Genomic DNA, 26,317 nt, shown 5'->3' on the forward strand with positions numbered 1-26,317 from the left:
GCCGCCACAGGGGGGCAGCAGCGCGTCGCCCAATCGGTAGCTAATAATTAGCTTTCCAGCTAAGTGATCAACATCTAATGGCTTCCAGATGCATAACAGCTATTTAATATTCATCAGTAAGTTCACATGCCAGATGCTAATCGGTGGTTTTCATTATCATTTTAGAAATAAAATAAATAATTTTAGTGAGGAGTAATAAATGCATAAAGATTTTTATTTGTGAGAAAACCAACATTGATCATTAATATCTGCTGCTCCACGTCCCACTTTACCAAAGTTATGATAGTTTCTCATCTTAGTTTAATTTCATAGTGAATGTTTGTTTCCACAAGTTCGTTTTATTTCGTGTTTTCTAGTTTTTACTGGCTAAATGTTTAGTTTTCATCAGGTCTAGTCAAAGTTTTTGGTTCATTTCCAGGTGCAGAATTTAAAAAGTCAAACTATTGAATTGTGATGATGTATAAATGAACAGAAGAAATTATTTTCAAAGAATGATTCAGTAATTCAGTTTTCTCTCAACTTTTGCTGTCACCATTTTGTGGACAAGCATAAGTGGCGCCAGCAGGAAAATGGATGGCTGTGATTAGCAGACAGCTGATGTAAACAGCTTATATTTTATATCAGTTCAAAAAGCCAATAAATCTATAATTCCAGTTTGTTTCAGTTTTGTACACATGAATCTGGTTGATTCTAGTTTTTCACCTTTAATTTCCGTTTTTATTTGTTTCAGTTGATTTTTTTCTCCTTTTCTTTTTGTTCATTTTAGTTGAACTTTTTTCGCAGGTCTGTCTTTAAACTCTGAAGTTACAGATCTGGTTATGAACCGTTTATAGATTCAGACGATCGTTTTTCAGTTCAGATGCAGCTGAACTCACTGGCCACTTTATTAGGTACGCCTGTTGGTCACAAACAGAAGCAGCAGGTTGGTCTTCATGTTAAAATGTTAAAGAGGATCAGGATGTGAAATATTAATGCACAGGTAAGAATTCATGCAGCTTCACCAAACTGAAGGTTTTAACTTCAGGTCTGATAATATCAGATAAACCTGATTTAAAGCAGGTTATGATGAATATTGATGATGAATATTGATGAATATTGATGATGAATATTGATGATGAATATTGATGATGAATATTGATGATGAATAATGACACAAACAGCTGCAGCTTGTAAAAATGCAGTAACTGATTCTGTCAATTCAGCAAAATATTTTAGCTGCACTGAGTTTATGAAAAGCAACCAAACGTTTTGCTGAACAAATTGATTTTTCCATCAATAAAACATGAACCAGTATTGATCATCGTTGCTGGTAAGGATCAATAAATTGCGTCACGTTGGACTCGTTCATCTTGGATCTTTGCTCCCAGAGATCCAAAGCTCGGATCCGGACTCGGATAAAACCCGGAGCGCTCCAGAGCTTCGGCACAGAGTCTCCTGTCCTGCAGTGGGTCCAAGTATCTCAGTCCTCAGTGATGATGAAGTCCAGTTTGTTCCTGGCGGCGGTTCTGGTGGCCAGACCGCCGGGCGGTCTGCCGGGCAGTCTGCTGGTTCTGGTTCTGGTCCACTGGGTTTTCCAAAGTTTACAATGTATAATTATTACTCTAAGACACATTTAGTTGAACAAACATGGAGAAAATCATCTGCAGTGATTCCATGAGAAGAAAGGTGGCGCTGTTCGCTCTCAGTCTGGAATTTAATTCAAACGTTTCCTGAAAAAATTAAACAAAATACAGATTTTATTTTGATGATATTTAATGTGTTTTTTCCCTCCATCATCATCTGAAATGACAGAAACTCATTACTGGATCATTTAATTTCCTTTTCATGCAGATTTCTGATGGCAGCAGCTCATTAACATAACAGATGGACTTAATACTTCCAAGAGTTAATTGAAAATTAATTCAGAGAAACAAAAACATCAAATAAAGACCTGGCAGCTGGCCAGATGATTAATGTCTGGATAATTTCCCTCCTCATGGTTTAATGGAGACGAATCTCTGCTGAGTGTTGGAACCAAAATGACGCATTAGTTGTTTTATTAAGACGCCTGGAAAAACAAACAAACTCCAGTAATACAGAAAATTAAAAACTAACTCAAACCTTTTGCAGCCGTTGAAACTGATCAATAAAGCAGGAAGGTGAAGGTGTGATGATGGTGCAGCAGGTGATTAAAGACCAAACAGGATGGGAGGAGGAACCGGCTGAGATCGGGCTGGAAACCAGAGTTTAACGTTTCACCCCATCAGAGACTAATGAATCCTTTCTGACTCGGCAGAAAGAGAACAGAATGTTTCCTTGAATTTTAATGAATTAAAAGCAAATCATAGAGATTTTAAAATGAGTTTTTAAAAGATAAAATCTGAAGATGATTGTCAGACGGTTGAGATTTATTGTTTCCATGTCAACAGCCTCCAGATGAAGCTTCTCAAAGTTTTTATTTTAGTTTCTTTAGGAAACAAAGTCCATCGTTAACCTGATTACATTTCAGTTAGACGTCAGTAAATCTTCATAGTAGAAAGTTTTCATCCTTCAGGCTGTTTATTATAATATTTCTATAAACCTCATTGATCTGCTTCATTTATTGTTTTTTCTTTTATTATCTGATTTTAATCAAACTTGTTTGTTTGTTTTTTGTTTGGACCGGTTCTTTTGTTTGGACCGGTCGGTGGTTTGGACCGGTTCTTTTGTTTTGGACCGGTTCTTTTGTTTGGACCGGTCGTTTTGTTTGGACCGGTTCTTTTGTTTGGACCGGTCGGTGGTTTGGACCGGTTCTTTTGTTTGGACCGGTTGGTGGTTTGGACCGGTCATTTTGTTTGGACCGGTCGGTGGTTTTGGACCGGTCGGTGGTTTGGACCGGTCGGTGGTTTGGACCGGTCATTTTGTTTGGACCGGTCGGTGGTTTGGACCGGTCATTTTGTTTGGACCGGTCGGTGGTTTGGACCGGTCATTTTGTTTGGACCGGTCGGTGGTTTGGACCGGTCATTTTGTTTGGACCGGTCGTGTCTCGGTGGGATCCTCTGAGGTTCGCCGCCTGCCTGCCAGGTTGAAACCTGAACGACAAACGTAAATCATCTCAGTTCTGGTAAAAAAGTTTTTCTCTGTTTGGGTTCATAAGACTTTAGAAACTGGATTCATTTTTACCTCAATAACTTTACAAATAATCAAAATGAGACGATTGAAGCCACTAAAACAGATTCTGCATTTTTCTCATATTTCCACCTTCAATAGAATAGAATATGATTGAATTATGACCCAAAATGTCCAGATTAAGTCTGATAAAATCTTTTCTCAGGCTGATTGGTGTCTAACGTACAAAATGAAAGAAATGTTTGTTCTCATGTCTGAATGGAAACTCGTCATTAAATGAATCTCCGTCAGACACAAAGAATCTAAAATATGAAGGGCAGAGACAGGTAATAGGTTGACGCCTCGCAGCTGCTCCACACAACCACTTTCATATTCATGACAAACATAAATCTGAATAAAAAAACATTTTAATAAACTGCTTGTTTTGGGTTTTGCTTCAGGTTAACGGTTTGTTGAAATGGTTTCTCTCCTTGCTGCTCGTCATTAATTGATCTCTGAGTTTCCAGACGCCTCCAGGCTGTGAGCTCAAACGCCCAGCAGGGATTATTACAGAAACATCGATGAGAGTTAATAATTCAAAGAGCTGCAGTCGTTTCCTCCCTTCGCTGTCTGAGTCTCAGTTCACCTCAGGTTGCTTCAGAACCGGTTTTATTAATCAAGACTGTGTCAACAAACAGACAGACATCGGATATAAATATGTAAACGTCAGAGGAGATAAAACAAAAGGTACAAATAAAGCAAAACATTTTTCTGGTAGGTTATGACAGTGCAAACATTCGACTCCTCCAGTGAGGCAGAAAATGTCTGTGGCGCCGATCCAAAGGTAAAAGTCTGAGTCCAGCATGTGTGTGGTCTGCAGACATTCTCCAGAGTCAGTGTCTTGATTTGTGAATAGTTAGTTAACAGAGAAAGAGAAGATGCAACAGAAATACAGACATTAACCATCCAACAGTCACAACAAAGACTGAAAACATCCAACCAGTCAATGAATGACTTCATACTGAACGCCAAACACTGAGTTTCCTTGAGTAAAACTTGTAGATCAAGGCAAATGTTTCATTATTTAAAGCTAAAATGCATAATGAGTATAAAACCTGGTAAAGAGTAACAGTGAAACAGGCGGTGAGACGTTGAAATGTGAGTTTCTCTGGAACTGCAGGCTGAAAATCCTGAACAGCAGGTCTGAGCTGACGCTGACTGGCTGAACATGAGGAGGCCAGAAAAACTCCTGCTGGAGCAAAACCTTCAAGCAGCTGATATTTCATCAACTGTAATCTGATTTCTAGGATTTTTGCCACTTTTTTAAAAAACATGGTCATTGCTAAAACATCTGGGATTAACAAGTGACTTTACAACAAAAGTTTCAATTATTTGACTGGTTAGATAAAAGAGTCTACCTTCACTATAAATCATAGTACATCTAAAAGTCTAAATTAAAGTCAAAGCTTGCCCTCCTCTTAGACCGATGGAGTTTCCGGATGATCTTTAGGACTATGGTAGATGGTCGAGCCGGATGTAGTCCGTTTTATAGACATCTGGATGAAACTGTGTCTATGTTGTAATTTGTCTGGGCAGAAGATTTCCGTGAACTTCTGCTTGAACTTCTGCCTGAAGTTGTGACCGATGAAGCCGTACATCACCGGGTTCAGGCAGCACTGCAGGTAGGCTATGAACTCTGTGATGGACAGGGCGGTGCTCCAGCGGTCCGCCTTTTCACACGCCATCTCCTGGAACATGGTGATGGTGTCGTACAGCAGGATGAGGTTGTGGGGCAGGTGGCAGGCCACGAACACCAGCATGATCCCCGTCACCCTCTTCACTGCCTCCACTTCATTGTCTCTGGGTTTTGTGAAAAACCTGGTGGTCTGGCCCATTTCTTTGGGGGATTTGGTGACCGTTCGGTTGAACTTGTGTGTCAGTAGTTTGATGACGATGGAGATGTAACAGAAGATGATGGTGAGCAGAGGCAGGAAGAAGCCGACAGCCATTTGGACGCTGGGAACCGCCACTTTCACAATCTGGGACAAGTCCTGGTCTTTAAACTGGAACTCACAGACGAACCTCGGCGACGCTAAGGAGTTGCTGTGTTCTTCACCCTCCAGCATGTAGAACGTATCACTTGTTGGCTCATACAGTTGGTAGAAGTAGAAGGTGGGGACAGAAAGCAGAACGGCGCAGACCCAGATGGACGCACAGATGATGACTGTGTGTTTCAGCTGTTTGAGGTTCATCTGACAGTTCATAGAGCTGCAGATGCAGATGAAGTGTAAGACGCTCATCCCGGCGACCATCAGCATGCCGCTGTACAGGTTGATGCTGTAGGATCCCTGCACCAGCTTGCAGGCCGCCTGGCCCATCGGCCATGACAGCAGCTCGTTGTAGATCAGGAAGGCCAGCGCCACGGTGAACAGCAGGTTGGTGATGGCCAGGTTGAGCTGGAAGACTTCAACTGTTTCCAGCTTGCGTTTGGTCTTAAATGTCAGAGTGATGATTATTACGACGTTCCCCATGAAGCCCAGGATGCAGATGATGGGGAAGATGTAGGTGCTGAGCAGCAAGCTGACGCTGTTGCTGCTGCTGAAGTTGCAGGGTCCCGACGGTTCTTCCCTTTCAGAGGCATTAAAATCTGCCTGGGTGATGGACGAGTCCTCCATGTTTGACTGCAGAAAAGAAAAGACAAATCAGGAAACAGTGGAGATTTGCTCATTTTATGTTCGACTGACAAGTTTCCATTGAAACAGTTAAAATTACACAAAACAATAAAGATCCTTATCTTTTGCAATATCATGGTGCCTGAAATCTCTGAGAAATATTATAAATGAACATCCAACATCTGATCATTCAAACAGGAATGAAAATTATTTCAATCTCCTGGACAAAATCAAAAAACTGAAAGTCAAAGTGTTTATTTACCAGATCTACAGCAGATTTCTGACCGTTAACTTTACTGACTTTGTTTGAGGAAAGTTACAAAACAAATCTGAAACCTGTTGATGCTAAGTGTTTTGGTATTTTGCAAATACAAATAATTGAGGTAATTCTAACCGACAGACAGCAAAACGAGTTAGATCTGATGGTGAGAGAAGGTTTTCAGTGGTTTAGACTGTGGAGGAGCCACAGCGCCGGTTCTGTTGGACCTCATCACAGCATGTTACGCGTCACCAACAGTTCAGCATTGAACTGGTTTAAAGAGCAGAGACTTTAACTCCCCATCAGAGCAGCTGGCATGCGGAGAACCCCTGGGTTCAGTCCTGGGTTCCTCCGGTTTGCACCACTGGAATCATAACTATGCAGATGATACACAGATAATGATACACAGCTCGACCTTACGCACTAAACAGATGTTTAAAACAAATCAGTGCATGAAGGGCCAACAGAAACCAAACTGAAACAGTTCTTACAGATCAAGAGTCGCTAAAAACAGCCTCAGTCATTACAGCTTAAGACTGGACATCAGATCTGACCTGCAGTCACATAAAGACGGTTACAAAGTCGGCCTTCTATCAGCTGAAGAACATTTTCAGGACTAAACAACTGAAAGGGTCTGGAGAAACTCATCCAGGTCTTTATGTTGAAGATTATTGTTTTGTTTTCATCATGTGAAGTACTTTGAATCTCCTGCTATTAAAAAGCAAACATCTAAAATAGTACAAAAGAATTAATTAACTTTACTGTCTGAACATCTGCAGAACAAACTGGTCAAACTGGTCAAACTGGTCAGTCAGTCATTTACTGTGACCTCATTAAATGACTCCATCAGCAACATAACAAACTTAGTAAAGTTTAATATGTCAGTTAAATATTATCCATGTTTCTGATTCTCTTTCATTTGCATAATAGTGTCAGGTTCATAAATATTCCCGGTAAAACTGTTTAGTGCGTCTGTTACTTTACGGCTGGATTATTGGAATTATTTAATACCATTAAACTGAAGGAATGAATCAGTTTGGCTCAGAAACCCTTCAGATGATTTTTCTTTTCATTCGGTGTTGAAAATGTTGAACTGTTTATACTGGAAATCCAAACAGGTTCTTAGAACCGGCCGGTTCACCACCATTTTAGGACTGGAACCAGTGATATTTTAGAAAACATCAGGGTGAAATTAAAGAGTTGGAAGTAAAAGCTGAGCAGCAGGTTTCTGGTCTGTGACGACAGCAGCTTCAGACGGCCGTCCTGGTTCCACTGGGAGCCCAGGATACAGACCATAATATACCCAGGATACAGACCATAATATACCCAGGATACAGACCATAATATACCCAGGATACAGACCATAATATACCCAGGATACAGGCCATAATATACCCAGGATACAGACCATAATATACCCAGGATACAGGCCATAATATACCCAGGATACAGACCATAATATACCCAGGATACAGACCGTAATATACCCAGGATACAGACCGTAATATACCCAGGATACAGACCATAATATACCCAGGATACAGACCATAATATACCCAGGATACAGACCATAATATACCCAGGATACAGACCATAATATACCCAGGATACAGACCATAATATACCCAGGATACAGACCGTAATATACCCAGGATACAGACCGTAATATACCCAGATACAGACCATAATATACCCAGGATACAGACCATAATATACCCAGGATACAGACCGTAATATACCCAGGATACAGACCGTAATATACCCAGGATACAGACCATAATATACCCAGGATACAGACCATAATATACCCAGGATACAGACCATAATATACCCAGGATACAGACCATAATATACCCAGGATACAGACCATAATATACCCAGGATACAGACCATAATATACCCAGGATACAGACCATAATATACCCAGGATACAGACATAATATACCCAGGATACAGACCATAATATACACAGGATACAGACCATAATATACCCAGGATACAGACCATAATATACCCAGGATACAGACCATAATATACCCAGGATACAGACCATAATATACCCAGGATACAGACCATAATATACCCAGGATACAGACCATAATATACCCAGGATACAGACCATAATATACCCAGGATACAGACCATAATATACCCAGGATACAGACCATAATATACCCAGGATACAGACCATAATATACCCAGGATACAGACCATAATATACCCAGGATACAGACCATAATATACCTATGATACAGACCATAATATACACAGGATACAGGCCATAATATACACAGGATACAGACCATAATATACCCAGGATACAGACCATAATATACCCAGGATACAGACCATAATATACCCAGGATACAGACCATAATATACACAGGATACAGACCATAATATACCCAGGATACGGACCATAATATACCCAGGATACAGACCATAATATACCCAGGATACAGACATAATATACCCAGGATACAGACCATAATATACCCAGGATACAGACCATAATATACCCAGGATACAGACCGTAATATACCCAGGATACAGACCATAATATACCCAGGATACAGAGACCATAATATACCCAGGATACAGACCATAATATACCTATGATACAGACCATAATATACACAGGGATAATATACACAGATACATAATATACACAGAATAAATACCCAGGATACAGACCATAATATACCCAGGATACAGACCATAATATACAGGATACAGACCATAATACCCAGGATACAGACCATAATATACCCAGGATACAGACCATAATATACACAGGATACAGACCATAATATACCCAGGATACAGACCATAATATACCCAGGATACAGACCATATATACCAGGATACAGACCATAATATACCCAGGATACAGACCATAATATACAGGATACAGACCATAATATACCAGGATACAGACCATAATATACCCAGGATACAGACCATAATATACAGGATACAGACCATAATATACCCAGGATACAGACCATATACCCAGGATACAGACCATAATATACCCAGGATACAGACCATAATATACCCAGGATACAGATATAATATACCCGACCATAATATACCCAGGATACAGACCATATATACCCATACAGACCATAATATACCCAGATGACCATACATAATATACCATAATATACCCATATACGACCATATACAGACCATAATATACCCAGGATACAACCATAATATACCCATACAGACCATAATATACCCGATACAGACCATATCCCAGGATAAGGATACAGACCATAATATACCCAGGATACAGACCATAATATACCCAGGATACAGACCATAATATACCAGGATACAGACCATAATATACCCAGGATACAGACCATAATATACCCATACAAACCATAATATACCCAGGATACAAACCATAATATACCCAGGATACAGACCATAATATACCCAGGATACAGACCATAATATACACAGGATACAGACCATAATATACCCAGGATACAGACCATAATATACCCAGGATACAGACCATAATATACCTATGATACAGGCCATAATATACACAGGATACAGGCCATAATATACCCAGGATACAGACCATAATATACCCAGGATACAGACCATAATATACCCAGGATACAGACCATAATATACCCAGGATACAGACCATAATATACCCAGGATACAGACCATAATATACCCAGGATACAGACCATAATATACACAGGATACAGACCATAATATACCCAGGATACAGACCGTAATATACCCAGGATACAGACCATAATATACACAGGATACAGACCATAATATACCCAGGATACAGACCATAATATACCCAGGATACAGACCATAATATACCCAGGATACAGACCATAATATACCCAGGATACAGACCATAATATACCCAGGATACAGACCATAATATACACAGGATACAGACCGTAATATACCCAGGATACAGACCATAATATACCCAGGATACAGACCATAATATACCCAGGATACAGACCGTAATATACCCAGGATACAGACCATAATATACACAGGATACAGACCATAATATACCCAGGATACAGACCATAATATACACAGGATACAGACCATAATATACCCAGGATACAGACCATAATATACCCAGGATACAGACCATAATATACACACAGAGTCACAGCCGTTCTCCGTCTGACGGATGGTTCATTTACTCACTCTTGAGGAAAAATTTCAGACTTTATGTCTCAGGACATTATTTTGATCCTTATTTTGGTCTGAAACATAAAAACTGAACTGGATGAAAAGGCTTTAAATCTTTAAATCTTATCTCATTTAAAAATGATCATCTCTTGTAACTTTGGACCAATTCAAGTCTATTTTAAAAGACAGAGAAGACAGAGACATGGGCTCCTGTCCCTCATGTTTAATAATGTTTCTGAGTTTGTTAAATAAAAATAAAACAAACATAAAGCTTAGAAACAAAAAAGAAATAATTGCTGAAAGGTTTTTATCATTTCTGTTCTCTAAGTGTTTGAAGAATCGTTCAGATTTTTTCTACAACTTTTCCTCCAATCAACAGAAACACTAAAACATGTTAAATCAGACGGAGAGGAAGATGATGGCGAGTCAAATATTTGAAACAATGTCAGAGATTCTGCTTCATTGACCATGATATTTATTGGTCTTAAATATAATCTAAGTCATCTTAGCAACAATAAGCTGCTAATCCACATTCCTGCTGCCATTCAAACCAAACACCTTTTCACTTTCTATAAAAGCAACAGTCCCTTTGAAAAGACTGAGATTTTATCTAATAAATCCAGCATCTCATTAATCTAATGCAACGTTTCTGTCATGCAAAAGCAGGATTCTCCTTCCGAAGCTGATTCACTTCCTTCTTTGTGTTGAATTAAAGCTCAGACGGGAGGAGATCGTTCCCAGTCAGAGCAACATGATCCAAATGCTCAGCAACATCCTGTTGCTTAAGAAAACAAAAACAGTCAGAGAGACGTCAGCAACAGGTCTGACCTGTCTGGCTCTGCTGTTCTTCCACTACATGACCACTAGGTGGAGGTAGTGCACCAAACATTGGCCCTCTGTCCACATTTGTCTCCATGCTCTGCACTTTGAATCACAACATATCTATATTTTGGAACGGCCTAGTTAAAGTCCAGACTGGAATCTGAGTCAAGGCTACAAATGAAGGTTCAGATATTTTTCTCCCAAACTGACTGAACTTTAGATGCGTTAAGACGTGATTCATCCTGTCATCCTGATGGTACAACATTACCATCTAGTGGCCAACAGTGAAACTACATCTGATTATTATATTATTATTATTATTATTATTATTATTATTATTATTTATTTCCGTTGACTCATTTGTATTATAACAAGTGTTAGAGTTAAGGGTTAAGGTTTACGGCTAAGGGTTGGGGTTAGGGTTATGAGTTAGGGTTATGAGTTAGGGTCAGGGTTAGGGTTAGGGATCCTTCATTTTTCTCTCCTTTCCATCATGTATCAATAAATTATTTGGACGCCTTTCACTGGATTCTCCTGTCAGGTTGAGTTTTGTCCTGTAGGAGGAATAAGTCTCCATGTTGATTTGCTCCACTAGTGAGAAGCCAAAAAAGAAATTGTCAAAAAGGGGAACAAAATGCTGGTAAGCCAGACTCCATGTAAATGTTATTAAAATGAAGCTTCAGAGACACATAAAGACGGTTACAAAGTCGGCCTTTCGTCACCTTCAGGATTAAAGTCCCAACAAGATCTTAGGAAATTCATCCATGTTTATTTTTCCACTGTCATTTAATATTTCTTGCTTGTTTGTTGTATCATTTTATTATGTTAAGTTATTTGAACTGCCTTGTTGCTGAAATGTAAAATATATATTTTTTACTGTAGCATTTATATAAGAAGGTAAATTTGCTGTCAGTTCCCTTGTTTGGTTGATGACACTCAGTTTTATTGATCATTTAATCCTGATTATTTCTGATCAGTTAGTATAGTATAGATATAGATAAGCAGGAACGCACAGGAGAGTTCAGCCTTTCTCTGACTGGCAGGAAAAACGCTAATATAAAGAAACTAGTAAAGTTTGAACTTTGAAATGTGAAACAATATCACCCAAATCAGAAATATTTTGTGACGATGAAAACATTGTAATTCTTCACAAACGTAAAGCCCAATAATGAAGCTAAATGTTTTTCTCTGGATCCATTTGTGTTCTGCACTTTGAGGTGATTCTTGTGAATTGATGCTTTAAAAGTGTTTTGCTATTTTCACTGGGAATCCAAACGGGTTCTTGGAACTGGATCAGAACCAGTACCAGTCAGATGTTTCAGTTTGGATGAAAGGTTCACCAGTCAGTGACGACAGGCTGTCTGCATGCTGCCTGTTCATAACCAACTATGACACACAACCTGCCTTGTTCACAAAAGGAAGAAGGGATGCTGTACATTCCCCAAATATGCAAATAGTTAAAAGATGAAAGGAAACTGAGGATAAAAAATTCAGGGAAAATTAAAAACAACCTTTAAATAACTCCAGTGAAAACCAGTGGGGAGTTTCAGTCCGCGGGTTGGACGGATGTCTCTCAGAGGTTTTGTTTTTCTGAGACGCTGAAGCTTCAGTGATGTTCAGCAACGTTGGATCGTTCTGAGTTGGAAAGATTAATTCAACACAGCGAGGAGGAAACTGTCTGACAATCAGCCTCAGACGGTGAGAATCCAGATCATCAGCCACTGCTGAGAGAAACATGGCAGGAAACTGTATTTGCTAAAATCTCAATTGTTTTAAAGAATCTGCTCCTTTTACTCCTTTGGGAAGTGAAAAGTTGTTGGTTTTCTTGATGCAGAAATCTCCTGCAGCTTTGGCTCATCTTATTGCTGCAGCAATAAATATTTAGATTATTTCTAAAACTAATAAATGGTCGACAAAGCAGAATTTCTGATATTTTTTCAAATGTTGTATTCACTAGTATCTTGTTCCAGCATCAATCCAGGACAGGAAATAACTTAATAACTTTCTGTCCTACAGCGTTTCGTTTTGATAAATAAGTGACGTTCAGCTGAGGCAGAAGATGATTTTCTGTGGAAATACAGCTGATCAGAAAGTTTCTGTAAACTGGATTCATAATCAGACAATCTAACATGTTGACACCCTGATCCTCCTTCAGGGGTTTTTATTACCTGTGTAAAGCTCTACAGTATGAATTACTGTCATTTGCATGAAAAGTTCCCTGCAGATAAATGTTTGATATTTGCATATATTATGATCTGTAGAGACAGATGGCTATGAAAAGACAACATAAACAAGGTTTAAAAATATTACAATAAATACTTTATCAGTTTTTTCCTAAAAAGTTTTATAAAAGTGTTTATTTATTGATAAGTCATTTTAATTGATTAACTTTTCTTTAGTTTCATTTTTGTATTTCTGCTTCCGCATGAAACAAAATCTTTCAGAGACTTTTTCAAACAAAACCATAAGAACCATCTAATCAATAATAATGTTATTGAAAATCCCATTTATTTCATCAACTTTATCAGTAAGTGAGACATAAATATAGATTAACTGAAAATATTCTCTGTCACAGTTTTATCATCAGTTTTTTGTAGAATTTTTTTTCTTTCTGACTTTCTGCGTAAATTAATCACCAAAGTTTTTCTAATTGCACGAATATGAAAAATTAAAACAAAAAACAAATCTCTCGCTCAATGTTTTTAATCGACAATAAGTCAACATTACTGCCCCCTGCTGGTTTTCATGTGCAATGACACATTTTTTGCGAATCGCTGCTTTTGTCACATACTTTAATAAAGTTTCTCTTTAACTTTTATTACAGACAAACAAGATGAACATCTTTAATAACTCCAATCCAGCCGAAGAAAACGATGACAACTATGGTGATGGTGGTTATGAACCATGTTCTAACAGTAACAACAACAGTGTGAACGCTGTGGTTGGTCCTTACATTCACTCCATCATCTGCATCCTGGGCCTGGTGGGGAACAGCCTGGTCATCCTGACCTATGCCCTCTACAAGAACCAAATCCATGACTGACGTCTACCTGCTCAATGTGGCCATCGCTGACCTGCTGTTCGTTCTGGCTCTACCTTTCATCGTCTACAACGAGCTGTACTCTTGGCCCATGGGGCAGGTGGCCTGTAAGCTGCTGCGTGGTTCCTACAGCGTCAACCTGTACAGCGGCATGCTAATGTTAGCCTGCATCAGCACCGACCGCTACGCCATCGTCCAGGCTCGCCGGAGCTTCAGGTTACGCTCGCTGTCAAACAGTCGCATTATCTGTGCCCTGATCTGGATCTTTGCCTTACTGGTGTCTGTTCCACTTTCCACTTCTACCATTGGTACCAACCCACATAATGCCGTCACCTGGATCAGCAACATCACCGATCAGGAAGAGACAACAGATCCAGAGTACGTCTGTGAGTGGAAATTTGATGACGTTACCACTGCTAGCATAGTGAAGGTTGCTGTTCCCAGCACCCAACTGGCCATTGGCTTCTTCCTGCCGCTGCTCATCATGATCTTCTGCTACACTGCAGTCATCGTCACCCTGCAGAAAGCCAAAAACTTCCAGCGACACAAAGCGGTCCGAGTGGTGATGGTGGTGGTGCTGGTGTTCATCGTCTGCCACCTGCCTTACAACCTGGCCCTGTTGTATCAGACTGTCCATTTGTACGTACAGAGCGATTGTGTCGAGGTGGACTCTCTGCAGACGGCGATGTCTGTGCTGCAGACCGTCGCCTACCTGCACTGCTGCCTGAACCCGGTGCTGTACGCCTTCATTGGAGTGAAGTTCAGGAACCACTTCAGGAGGATCTTCCGTGACCTGTGGTGTTTGGGTAAGAGGTACATCGCCCCGCGCCGCTCATCCAGGGTCACCTCTGATATCTACATGTCCACATATCACCGCTCGGTGGCTGGTTCTGCTGAAAACAGTTAATCTTTAATCGTGTGAAGATGTTGACCTCAGAAGGTCTGACTGAGACATTCAGGTTTTTAAGATTCAAACTGGACTTTTACCACCAGCATGATGGATTTACAAAGAACTAAAAAATAAAAAACATGACAATATCCATAAGTTTTGCTATGTTGAGCTGATTGTTGCTCTTTCTCCATAAGAATACTGGCTACTGTTGACAATGTTTTGTATTGTATGAGGCATAATTATGACTATAGGTACCAATCCTTAAACTTTTATTAAAAACCAGCTGGAAAAAATGTTTTTTGTCTAAAATAGTTGAGATAGTTATTAAGGAGAAAAAAGAATAGATTTCCAGACAACATTCAGTTGATCAGGTGGAGAAACCAACCTGACTCACAAATTCTCTGTTACGGATAAATGTGGACAAAACATAAACAAACAAGATGTTTTATTTTAAAGGTATTTTTCTGGACTGTAAAATATTTCTGATCCCCGGTTGAAAGCGTTGTTACATCCTGGTTTGAATCCCATCCTGGAGTTAATGGTCCATCTCCCTGAGTGTCTGGGTTCTCTGGGAACTCTGGTTTTAACGGCCCTTAGTTGTTTGTGTTTGTGTACATGGTGGTTTGTCCTGTCTCTGGGTTTCCCCGTTTCCTTGTGTAGACCTACAGTTTGTGTGTATGATGTGAAGAGTTTCAGACTGTGCTGCCTGTGAGCTCAGCAGAATCCTCTTCCCCTCTCAACCTGAGGTCTCTGAGAGGAAGTCCAAGATTCAGTTTTGAGGAGGGGAGGTTGGTTTTCCCAGTTCTCCTTAACTTATGTTTACTGAAAGCTACAAAATATGCAATGCACATTATGCAGGAAATCAAATAAAACATCCAACATATGTCATTACATGAACACTTATCTCTCTTTAGACATGAACAGAGAAGATGAGGCGAGGAGCCCTCTAGTGTTCAGGTGAGGTATGGAGGTTTTTTATGTCACTTTTGAGAAAAAACAAACACAAAGTTAGAGATTTAGTGAACACTTTGGAATATCGACCATAAAATATGCAAATAGTTACATTTATGTAAAAATAAAACTCAGTGCGTCACAGGGGAACATAGAAATGAGCTTTTGATGATAATTGTGTATGACACCCAAAATAATGTGAAATGTTTGTGTTCAGTTCATGTTTTTGCTTTACTAAAGGGTTAGGGTTAGGGTTAGGGTTAGGTCAGGACTGCCTTTAGTAAAGGTCACTTTACACTTTACTAAAGGCAGCAGTGAATGACTAAAGCAGTCATTTACTGCTTTAGTGTAATGGACTTTGGCTTCCCTGTGGTTTTGAAATGTGCTGTAGAAATAAAATTGATTCACTGAAGCAGAACGACTGGAGAGTTTTTGTCACACCGGACGTCTCAGTTCCTCACATTCCTCACATTGTGTTTCACTAAATGCTGACGCAACAGGAATATCTAGCAGCAGTCGGACCTTTTTGACACAGAAAGAAACTGATTTGAAACCATCGGCTCTTTCTGTCTGAGCTTTTATTAACACAGGAAGGAGGAAACTGTCTGTGAATCAACGTCAGAAGGTGAGAATCCTGATTTAACAAACTGAAAACTGTTTACATAAAATCATGTAAACAATTTAAATTGTGAATTGAGGGTGAAAAGATATTTTGTTTGAATGACAGTGGAGGAATGAAGAGCAGCTTTGCTTCATGTTATTGCTGTTCATTGATTAATTATAATTAAGAACAATTAATATTACGCTCTACAAAGTAGAATCTCTGGTATTTTTTCAACATTTTAGTCGTGGTGCTCTGTCACTCCAGGAAATAATACAAGGAAATGAAATAATTTGACTGAATATTCATGTTTAGATGAGAGAAATGAGTCAAATGAAGGTCAAATCAGTCGAGGCAAAGAACAGAGGAGAAGGAAAGGAAACATTTTTCTTTGGAAACAAAGATAATCTAAACTGTTGACACAATCCTGCTTCATGTTTTAATGGAGGATTTTTACCAATAGTATCTTATGTGTTTCTGTCATTTGTATGAAAAGTTATCTGCATATAAAGTTTGACTGACTGATAGTTCACTCCAGAATGAGAGTTTATCAGTTTCTCACCAAATAGGAATGATAAATATACCTTAGTGTCGTCAATAAAGCAATAAACATTCATCCTTTACCAAAACTTGTGCACTTTACACATTTAGTCAAGGGAAGTGACTCCAAACCTGAACCCTGTGGTTCTCCATGACATAATCTAGAACATGATGAATTTATTATACCTCCTCCCTCTGGCAGCTCCAGTTTTTACATATTTTATTTTTTAATGTAGAAGATTCAGTCTTGTTGGAAAACTTTAAAAGTTTTATTTAAAATATTTCTCTATTATAATGTTAATATTAATATATTTTGTATCATGTTCTATAATAAGTCTTATTTCTGAACAGTAAAAATTAATTCTACATATTAGTTGTACAACTATTTAGAATTAAAAAGAAAGAAAGCCTCACTGTGCTTTGAATGTTTTTCTTTCAATATTTCAACTCTCCTTCCTGTCAACATTATCGCCACCTGCTGGTTCTTTATGACCATTGAAACAATTTGGTTTAAAATTGCTGCTTTCTTTGGTAATTTTGACATATTTTGATAAATGTTTTCTTGGTTTTTATTGCAGCAAAACAAGATGAACATCTCCAATGACCCCACCACTTATCCACCCTATGAATATTATTACGACCATTATGATTATGAACAAACTGATGTAGTCTAAAGAATGACTGTACTAAAGCCTTACAGTAACAAATGTCTTACTTGTAACATGTTTTAATTAACTTTCTCTTTGGCTTTTATCACAGAGAAACAAGATGAATTCCTCAGATAATTCCATAGACAACAATTATTACGACTATTATGATTATGAACCGTGTTCTTTCAGTAACAACAACAGTGTGAACGCTGTGGTTGGTCCTTACATTCACTCCATCATCTGCATCCTGGGCCTGGTGGGGAACAGCCTGGTCATCCTGACCTATGCCCTCTACAAGAGAACCAAATCCATGACTGACGTCTGCTCAATGTGGCCATCGCTGACCTGCTGTTCGTTCTGGCTCTACCTTTCATCGTCTACAACGAGCTGTACTCTTGGCCCATGGGGCAGGTGGCCTGTAAGCTGCTGCGTGGTTCCTACAGCGTCAACCTGTACAGCGGCATGCTAATGTTAGCCTGCATCAGCACCGACCGCTACATCGCCATCGTCCAGGCTCGCCGGAGCTTCAGGTTACGCTCGCTGTCAAACAGTCGCATTATCTGTGCCCTGATCTGGATCTTTGCCTTACTGGTGTCTGTTCCCACTTTCCACTTCTACCATTGGTACCAACCATCACATAATGCCGTCACCTGGATCAGCAACATCACCGATCAGGAAGAGACAACAGATCCAGAGTACGTCTGTGAGTGGAAATTTGATGATAGCAACACTGCTAGCATAGTGAAGGTTGCTGTTCCCAGCACCCAACTGGCCATTGGCTTCTTCCTGCCGCTGCTCATCATGATCTTCTGCTACACTGCAGTCATCGTCACCCTGCAGAAAGCCAAGAACTTCCAGCGACACAAAGCGGTCCGAGTGGTGATGGTGGGTGGCGTTGGTCTTCATCGTCTGCCACCTGCCTTACAACCTGGCCCTGTTGTATGACACCATCAGTTATTTCGAACATCGTGATTGTTACGCTGAGTCTTCACTGCATACAGCAACATCTGTGCTGCAGACCGTCGCCTACCTGCACTGCTGCCTGAACCCGGTGCTGTACGCCTTCATTGGAGTGAACTTCAGGAACCACTTCAGGAGGATCTTCCATGACCTGTGGTGTTTGGGTAAGAGGTACAGAGCCCCGCGCCGCCTCTCCCTTGATGGGACCAATGAAGACAGTACGTCTTTTATTATGTGAAGCTAATTGTCTCAGGATGTCTGATTAATATCTGCAGATCTCCAAAGCAAAATTTTACCACAAAAGGAAAATGATAGAAATTATTCAAAAGAAAAAAGGAAACATTATAAACTCCTGGGGCGTGCTGTGGTGATGCAGGGTGTTAGCACGCCCCACGTTTGGAGGCCTCTGTTGCGGGTTCAACTCCCGGTCCCCGAGACCCTTGCCGCATCTCTTCCCCCCTCTTTCCTGTCTGCCTACTGTCAAAAATACGAGCCACTATCGCTGCAAAAACTCTTTAGAGAAAAAAACAAACTCCTGAGGTTTCATTGTGGTGATTGTTGCTTAGTTTCCATAAGAATCTTGGCTGCTGATGAAAATGTTTTCTGCAGGAGGCATAGTGATGTATAAAGAAAAAATATATCTGTTTTTAATACATTTGGACAAGACATCAAAATGTGAACATATTTTTCTGGACTGACCCAAAAATACCGAAGATGTTTCTGATAGTTCAGAGTTTTTAGAGGACGCGTCCATCATCCTCTGGAAAGAAAACATTAGGCTGTCTATGTACATTGCCTGCTTTTCTGTAATACTTTATCTAAATGACTCCAAAGCGCCTCACTACATTCACCCATTCATCCGTTCACACACACATTCACACACTGATAGTGGTGAGCTACTACATTGAAGCCTGAACTGCCTTGAGGCAATTTAACCAAACATGTGACATAAATCTAATAAATATGTCATAATCCTCTGTAGTCAGATTCACACCTTTAAACTAAGAATTTGTTCAATTAAATTTCACATTTCAGATATGATTCTATCTCTATCTTAACCTTTCAAAAGTTCTTCAAATCTTCTCATCTATTTTCTTGGCAATTTTGATGATGACATTTGACAAAAATTCATGTTAATTGCTGTTTAATAATTGGTTTCTGCATTATGTTTTCATGATGTAAAGCACTTGAACCATGTTGCAGTAATCAATTCAACTAAAGATAAATGGATGGATACATTTCTCAAGATTTTTTTGTTTTTATTAGTTCTTTAATGTTATTCATTTTATTTTTGAAGCATATTGCCACAGCATGATCAATAACTATAAGAATATAAAATTAATTCTGATGAACAACCAGTAAATTAATAAGGAAACACCTAGAAAATCCTCCCTGGAAACATTCTGCTGGTTTTGTAACCGTCTCTATGTGTCTCTACAGGTTCAGGTCACTGAACCTGTTTAACCGTTGAAGCAGCTCTTAAATGATTTTGCTGATGAATGGAAGGTTGGAAGGTTTACTTTACAGCAATTTGTTTAAATTGTTTCTTTTTCAGCTCTGGGTTTGTCACTGCAGTGTAAAGTTATTTGTCTGGGTTTTTTTTATTTCAGTTTTTTCATGTGAAACACTTTGAGTTGCTTTGTTTATAAAATGTCACATACAAATCTTTTTGCTTTTTTTTCATAATTGTAATTTTTATATTGTGGAGTCAATTCTTATTGCTTGGTTAATTATACTGATATATATATATATATATCATAGAAACCTGATTGTTTCTGATCAGATGATTTAAATATAATGTTCTCATACTAATCTTTTTTTGTTATGTGTTGATGTTTTTGCTTTGAAAGAGAGAGCTGAACTTCCTGTTTGCCATTATGTTTCTGCATGTAGTTCCGCAGCTGTCCACTGGGGGGTGACAATGACTTCATTCCCTATAAGCTGTCGTGAAGAGGTTGGACATTCACTTAGCAAACAGCAGAACTGAAGATGAGCACTGGGGACAAAATGCAGCAGAAATATCAAAGAAATAAAACAGTGATCATTTTATCTTTTGCATCATGTTATAATATTATCATCTTGTTAAAACATACCTGGAGTGTTGTTTTAATTCTTTTATGCATGTTTGAGAAATAATTCAATCTCCCATGGCAACCATTTACAGGTACATTTTTTAATTACTTTATGTGTATGGAGAAACTTTATTACAACTGAAGGAAACAGAGTAATTTAAAGTGCTGGGAATTGACGTCATGTGCCTGGAAAAGCGCCTCAGTACATTCACCCATTCATCCATTCACACACACATACACACGCCAGTGTGTTTATTGTTGCCCCTTTCAAAGTTTTTTACTGTTTTAATGGATTCTTTGAACTGACCCAGTAAAAGCACCATTATAGGACTGGAACCAGTTATGTTTTAGAAAATTTTACGGTGATGGATTGATGTTTTCAGAGATGTTGAACAAGAATTTAAACAACACAAGTTCTTGATTTGAAGCCAACCTTCACTGAAGACAGGTCAGCCTCTGTCTGTTACTGTGTTGTCTTTTCGTAACCATCTCTTCCAGTTCACCTGAGGAAGGAGGAACGTAGACAATAATATAAGCAAATATTGACATGAATATGAAAATGAAATTCAGAGGAAGTACAGAGGAACATAAAAATGACCTTTAAAAAAACTAGAGTGGAACAACAGTTGTTGTCACAGGTCACATAGTTCCTAATATTCGCTGAGTGATTGTATTTTTTTAGACTCCAAATCAACCAGAAGGCATTTGCTCAGAAAGCAGCTCAGACTTGGAAACGATCGGCTTTAATTCACCACAGTGAGGAGAAAACTGTCTGTCAATCAGCCTCACAAGGTGAGAATCCTGATCTTCAGCCACTGCATGAGGAAACATTGCAGAAGATTAGTTTTTAGTTTGAAGCTGGATTGTTTAGAGGACTGAGTAAAATCTCAATTGTTTTAAATAATGTGTTTCTATTACATTATGAAAACTGAAAAGATGTTTGGTTTGAATGATTGTGGAGGAATCCAGAGATCTTCTGTTGATCTTTGGTTCATCTAATTGTTTCAGTGATTATATTGTTTAGATTGTATTTAAGTACATATTATGGTCAACAAACTAGAATCTCAGATTTTCTCAAAATGTTTTATTCACACAGGATGCGGTGATGCATCATTCCAGGAAATAACAAATAATTTAACTTGATGTTCTGAGCCATATTTAATATTTGTTTAACTGTGAAACCGTGAAATGACCAATCAGTTCAGGAAACAGAGCAGATTTAAAAAGTTAACACAGTTCTGCTTTGTGTTTTGGTTTGTACAGCGCGCTTTGTCATTTCTATTAAAAGTTATCTACAGATGAAGTTTGACTAATAATTGTTTCTTCAGAATGAGAATTTTAGAAAACTATGTAGTTAAAAAAGTAAGAAATTGTAAAAAAAATCTTGCAGTGAATATTTCATCAGTTTATTACTCAATGTTACTGTTAAAATGTTTTTCCTAACCTCTGAATGGACCTTGTAAGAAAACCTGATTTTGAATAAACATATTTATTTATTTAAAGGTCATTTTTAACTTCCTCTGACTCTGCTAGTCATTTAACAGTCATGTGACTATTTGCGTATAAGATGCTTGTGTTTTTCCTTCCTCTTCTGAAAACAGGCAGGCTGTGTAAAGAGATCATTATGAACACATCCATATATGAACAGAGAAGCAACCAGTGAATGTTGGCTTCAGCTCAGAACAGGATGTTGTTTAGCATTTTGTTCAAACTATTGGAAACATCCGTCCTTCATCCTGAAGTTTTATAAAACTGGACTGAGAACATTTAGTGAAATCAGGGAACCATAATAAAGTCATAATAAATGTCACTTTATGGCACTTAAAACACAAACAGAAACAAACTGATGTAGTCTAAAGAATGACTGTACTAAAGCCTTACAGTAACAAATGTCTTACTTGTAACATGTTTTAATTAACTTTCTCTTTGGCTTTTATCACAGAGAAACAAGATGAATTCCTCAGATAATTCCATAGACAACGATTATTACGACTATTATGATTATGAACCGTGTTCTAACAGTAACAACAGTGTGAACGCTGTGGTTGGTCCTTACATTCACTCCATCATCTGCATCCTGGGCCTGGTGGGGAACAGCCTGGTCATCCTGACCTATGCCCTCTACAAGAGAACCAAATCCATGACTGACGTCTACCTGCTCAATGTGGCCATCGCTGACCTGCTGTTCGTTCTGGCTCTACCTTTCATCGTCTACAACGAGCTGTACTCTTGGCCCATGGGGCAGGTGGCCTGTAAGCTGCTGCGTGGTTTACAGCGTCTGTACAGGCATGCTAATGTTAGCCTGCATCAGCACCGACCGCTACATCGCCATCGTCCAGGCTCGCCGGAGCTTCAGGTTACGCTCGCTGTCAAACAGTCGCATTATCTGTGCCCTGATCTGGATCTTTGCCTTACTGGTGTCTGTTCCCACTTTCCACTTCTACCATTGGTACCAACCATCACATAATGCCGTCACCTGGATCAGCAACATCACCGATCAGGAAGAGACAACAGATCCAGAGTACGTCTGTGAGTGGAAATTTGATGACGTTACCACTGCTAGCATAGTGAAGGTTGCTGTTCCCAGCACCCAACTGGCCATTGGCTTCTTCCTGCCGCTGCTCATCATGATCTTTCTGCTACACTGCAGTCATCGTCACCCTGCAGAAATCACAAAGCTACAAGCGACACAAAGCGGTCCGAGTGGTGATGGTGGTGGTGCTGGTGTTCATCGTCTGCCACCTTCCTTACAACCTGGCCCTGTTGTATGACACCATCAGTTATTTCGAACATCGTGATTGTTACGCTGAGTCTTCACTGCATACAGCAACATCTGTGCTGCAGACCGTCGCCTACCTGCACTGCTGCCTGAACCCGGTGCTGTACGCCTTCATCGGAGTGAACTTCAGGAACCACTTCAGGAGGATCTTCTGTGACCTTTGGTGTTTGGGTAAGAGGTACAGAGCCCCGCGCCGCCTCTCCAGGGTCACCTCCGATATCTACATGTCCACAATTCGCCGCTCGGTTGACGGGTCCAGCAGAACCAGCACATCTTTTCTTACATGAAGACATTTGTGTGAGAAGCTCTGATCTTGCCATAGAGTTCTATACATGCCAAACTTGAGTAAGATAAAAATTATTTTTATTCTCAAGCGCAGTTCAGCCACAAGATGTTAGACTTGGGTTAAAAAAGAAAACAAAAAATAAACTTCTTCATCTGTGTTAATTGTTGCTCAGTTTTCTCTTTCCCATCCAAAAACAGTATATCTGAAACCTCATCGACTCATACGTCCCTCGCATGAAAAGTTTTTAAAAGTTCTTGATGGAATCAAATCTGGGTGTGGCCAAACTGCTCAAAGTGTATTTGGCTAAACAGTACATTGTAGATATTTGAAACTGGTTTTGTAGGTAGATGCTCCAAAAATCAAGTAAAGTCTCTTAAATATGTCCTGAAATCTACAGGCAGGTTACACGACTTAACCTGTGTGGTCCATGTTGTATGCTGACTTCATCACATCCTCGCCCCTGTGTTCATACGTCTGGCTCGAAATGTTTCAGTCGATCTGGTTCACATTCGATCAGTCCTACTCCTAACATTTAGTGGGTGTGGCCTAATTCATCCTCCTACAATATTTTAAAAAATCAATCCCAATCCATGCTTTGATCAACAGCAATGAAATTCAATATATGTGTAACTTCCACAGGAAGTTGGCCATTTTGGATCAAAGTCACCATTTTGTCTCTTTTGCACACATATTGGAGCAAACTCCTCCCACTGCTTCTTTTCTTTGCTGCATGAAAGCATGTGGGCGTGGCCAAGCTTCAAACTCTGACCATTCGCCATAAAACATCAGGGTGGTGTGATGTCCTCACACAGACTCCCTGTGTCATAGCAGACCAGCAGTCATCACATGGTGACATCACTTTAGCCACACCCGCTTCCAAAAGGAAGTCACGTATCCAACTGCTGAATGTCTTCCTTTTGGACTTTGACTGGTCCAGATTTTAACTTGTCTGGTGTCAGAACAACATGATGCTGAACCAATCTAGGCGAATCCCAATCCTTCGCCGTTTGCATCCGGTTGGCTCTAAATCACACAAGCATCGTCCGATTTGCGTGTATGAACCCTAACCCTAATATCATCAAGGTCAGACAGTGGATATGTCTGACCTTGACAATATTGATGACATCACCTAAGCCCCACCCACTGAAAAAAATGGGACTTCTCCAGTATGTCCTTGTGTTCGACATGAGATTGAAGGGTATCCACTAAAATGATGTGTTCAGAAACCTACAGGAAGTCATCGCCAATATTTCACCAAACAGGAAGTGACAGTTACTCCTGTCAGTTTTTGCTGCTGGACTCATTCTGAACTGAAGGCGACTTGGAAGAGTCGCCAAACACACCGCCTGCTGGACATTTGCATGAATTACATACTTCTTTAGAACAAATCTACAAAATATAAAACTGCATCTTCCTGTTTCTTCCTGGCAGCAGCCAGTCTCTGCATGTTGGCCTTTTGGATCATTTCGCTACATTTAGACCTTCGATCTCCCCAAATCCAAACCACTGTTTGTTTTTTTCAGAAACTGTTCAGAGCAGATTAACAAAGATGATGTATGCCAACAATTTGCATTCTTGTCTTTATTTAACAATATTAGTTGTTTATCATTTTAAGTTGTTTAAGTTGTTGTGGAAAGTCTAAAGGTCAACTTGTGATTCAAGATTTTTGGATAAGGCCATTTCAGAACTTTAATTTTCTTCTGATGAACTCATTGTTTTGTTGATGTCCATGTATGTCTGGATTCACTGTGACACAAACAGAACTCCACAGGCAGATGCTGCCACCACCGTGCTTCACTTTGTGGCCTGAAAGTTCAGGTTGGGTCTCATCCGACCAGAACACAAACTTCTTCGAGGTCTGAGGTTATTTTAGCCTCCAGGTTTTCTCTGCAGCAATGGCTTCTTATTCATAATATCTAGTTTTGATGTGTCACTCCTGTCCTACATTTTCCCACATTATTGTCTTTAATGTCCAGTTTTCTGAATGAAATACTGTTTATTGTCTTGTGCCCTTTAATGGAGACGTTCTCCGGCCTTCCTCTGCTCAACAAATAGCAGAAGATGTCCAGGACAACAAAGCTTTATTTTATTTCAAGTTTCACCTTGATGGAGGCTGACCCCATTTAAAACTGAATGAAATGTATTTTAATCAAATCTCAGCTTCAATGTGTAAATCAGGGAAAAGCTGCCAGTTTGCAGCTATAAAATATTGTTGATATTCAGGTTGTAGATTTAGACTCCAAAAACTGGCTAATTTCTTCAAACTGGAACATTTTTACTTAATGTGCATCTTTGTAAATAAAACTTCATGTTTTTATGACTTTTGATGATTTCATGTGTTAAATTTGTATAACATGAGGATGTTTGTTATTTCTGTTTGTTTTTTTTGCTTCAGTTTCCCTCCAGATGTTTTCTGTTAAAACTCAATCAGCCTTGGATTCAGTTTGAGGATTAAACTCTGAGTATTTTCCAACGTTCAGGCTTTTGTTTTGCTGCTAAATGTTTCAGGAGTTCAGGACGAATGAGAAATGAT

General features: G+C 39.3%; 1 protein-coding gene and 2 pseudogenes across 1 annotated transcript; 2 read left to right on the forward strand and 1 right to left on the reverse strand.

Moving 5' to 3' along the window:
- Positions 1–3,559: 3,559 nt before the first annotated feature.
- Positions 3,560–10,202, reverse strand: LOC129354496 (C-C chemokine receptor type 6-like). Its single transcript, XM_055023952.1, has 2 exons — positions 10,148–10,202; positions 3,560–5,747 (listed from the first exon to the last, which is right to left on the reverse strand). The coding sequence occupies exons 1-2, from the start codon at positions 10,148–10,150 to the stop codon at positions 4,545–4,547; spliced, it is 1,206 nt and encodes a 401-aa protein (XP_054879927.1). The 5' UTR covers positions 10,151–10,202; the 3' UTR covers positions 3,560–4,544.
- Positions 10,203–12,591: 2,389 nt separating this feature from the next.
- Positions 12,592–16,308, forward strand: LOC129354495 (C-C chemokine receptor type 6-like; annotated as a pseudogene).
- A 70-nt stretch (positions 16,309–16,378) lies between these two features.
- LOC129354489 (uncharacterized) lies at positions 16,379–26,067 on the forward strand (annotated as a pseudogene).
- The last annotated feature ends 250 nt before the right edge of the window (positions 26,068–26,317 follow it).

This window comes from Poeciliopsis prolifica, unplaced genomic scaffold, assembly GCF_027474105.1.
Source record: "Poeciliopsis prolifica strain line A6 unplaced genomic scaffold, Auburn_PproV2 SCAFFOLD111, whole genome shotgun sequence".
Taxonomy (NCBI): Eukaryota; Metazoa; Chordata; class Actinopteri; order Cyprinodontiformes; family Poeciliidae; genus Poeciliopsis; species Poeciliopsis prolifica.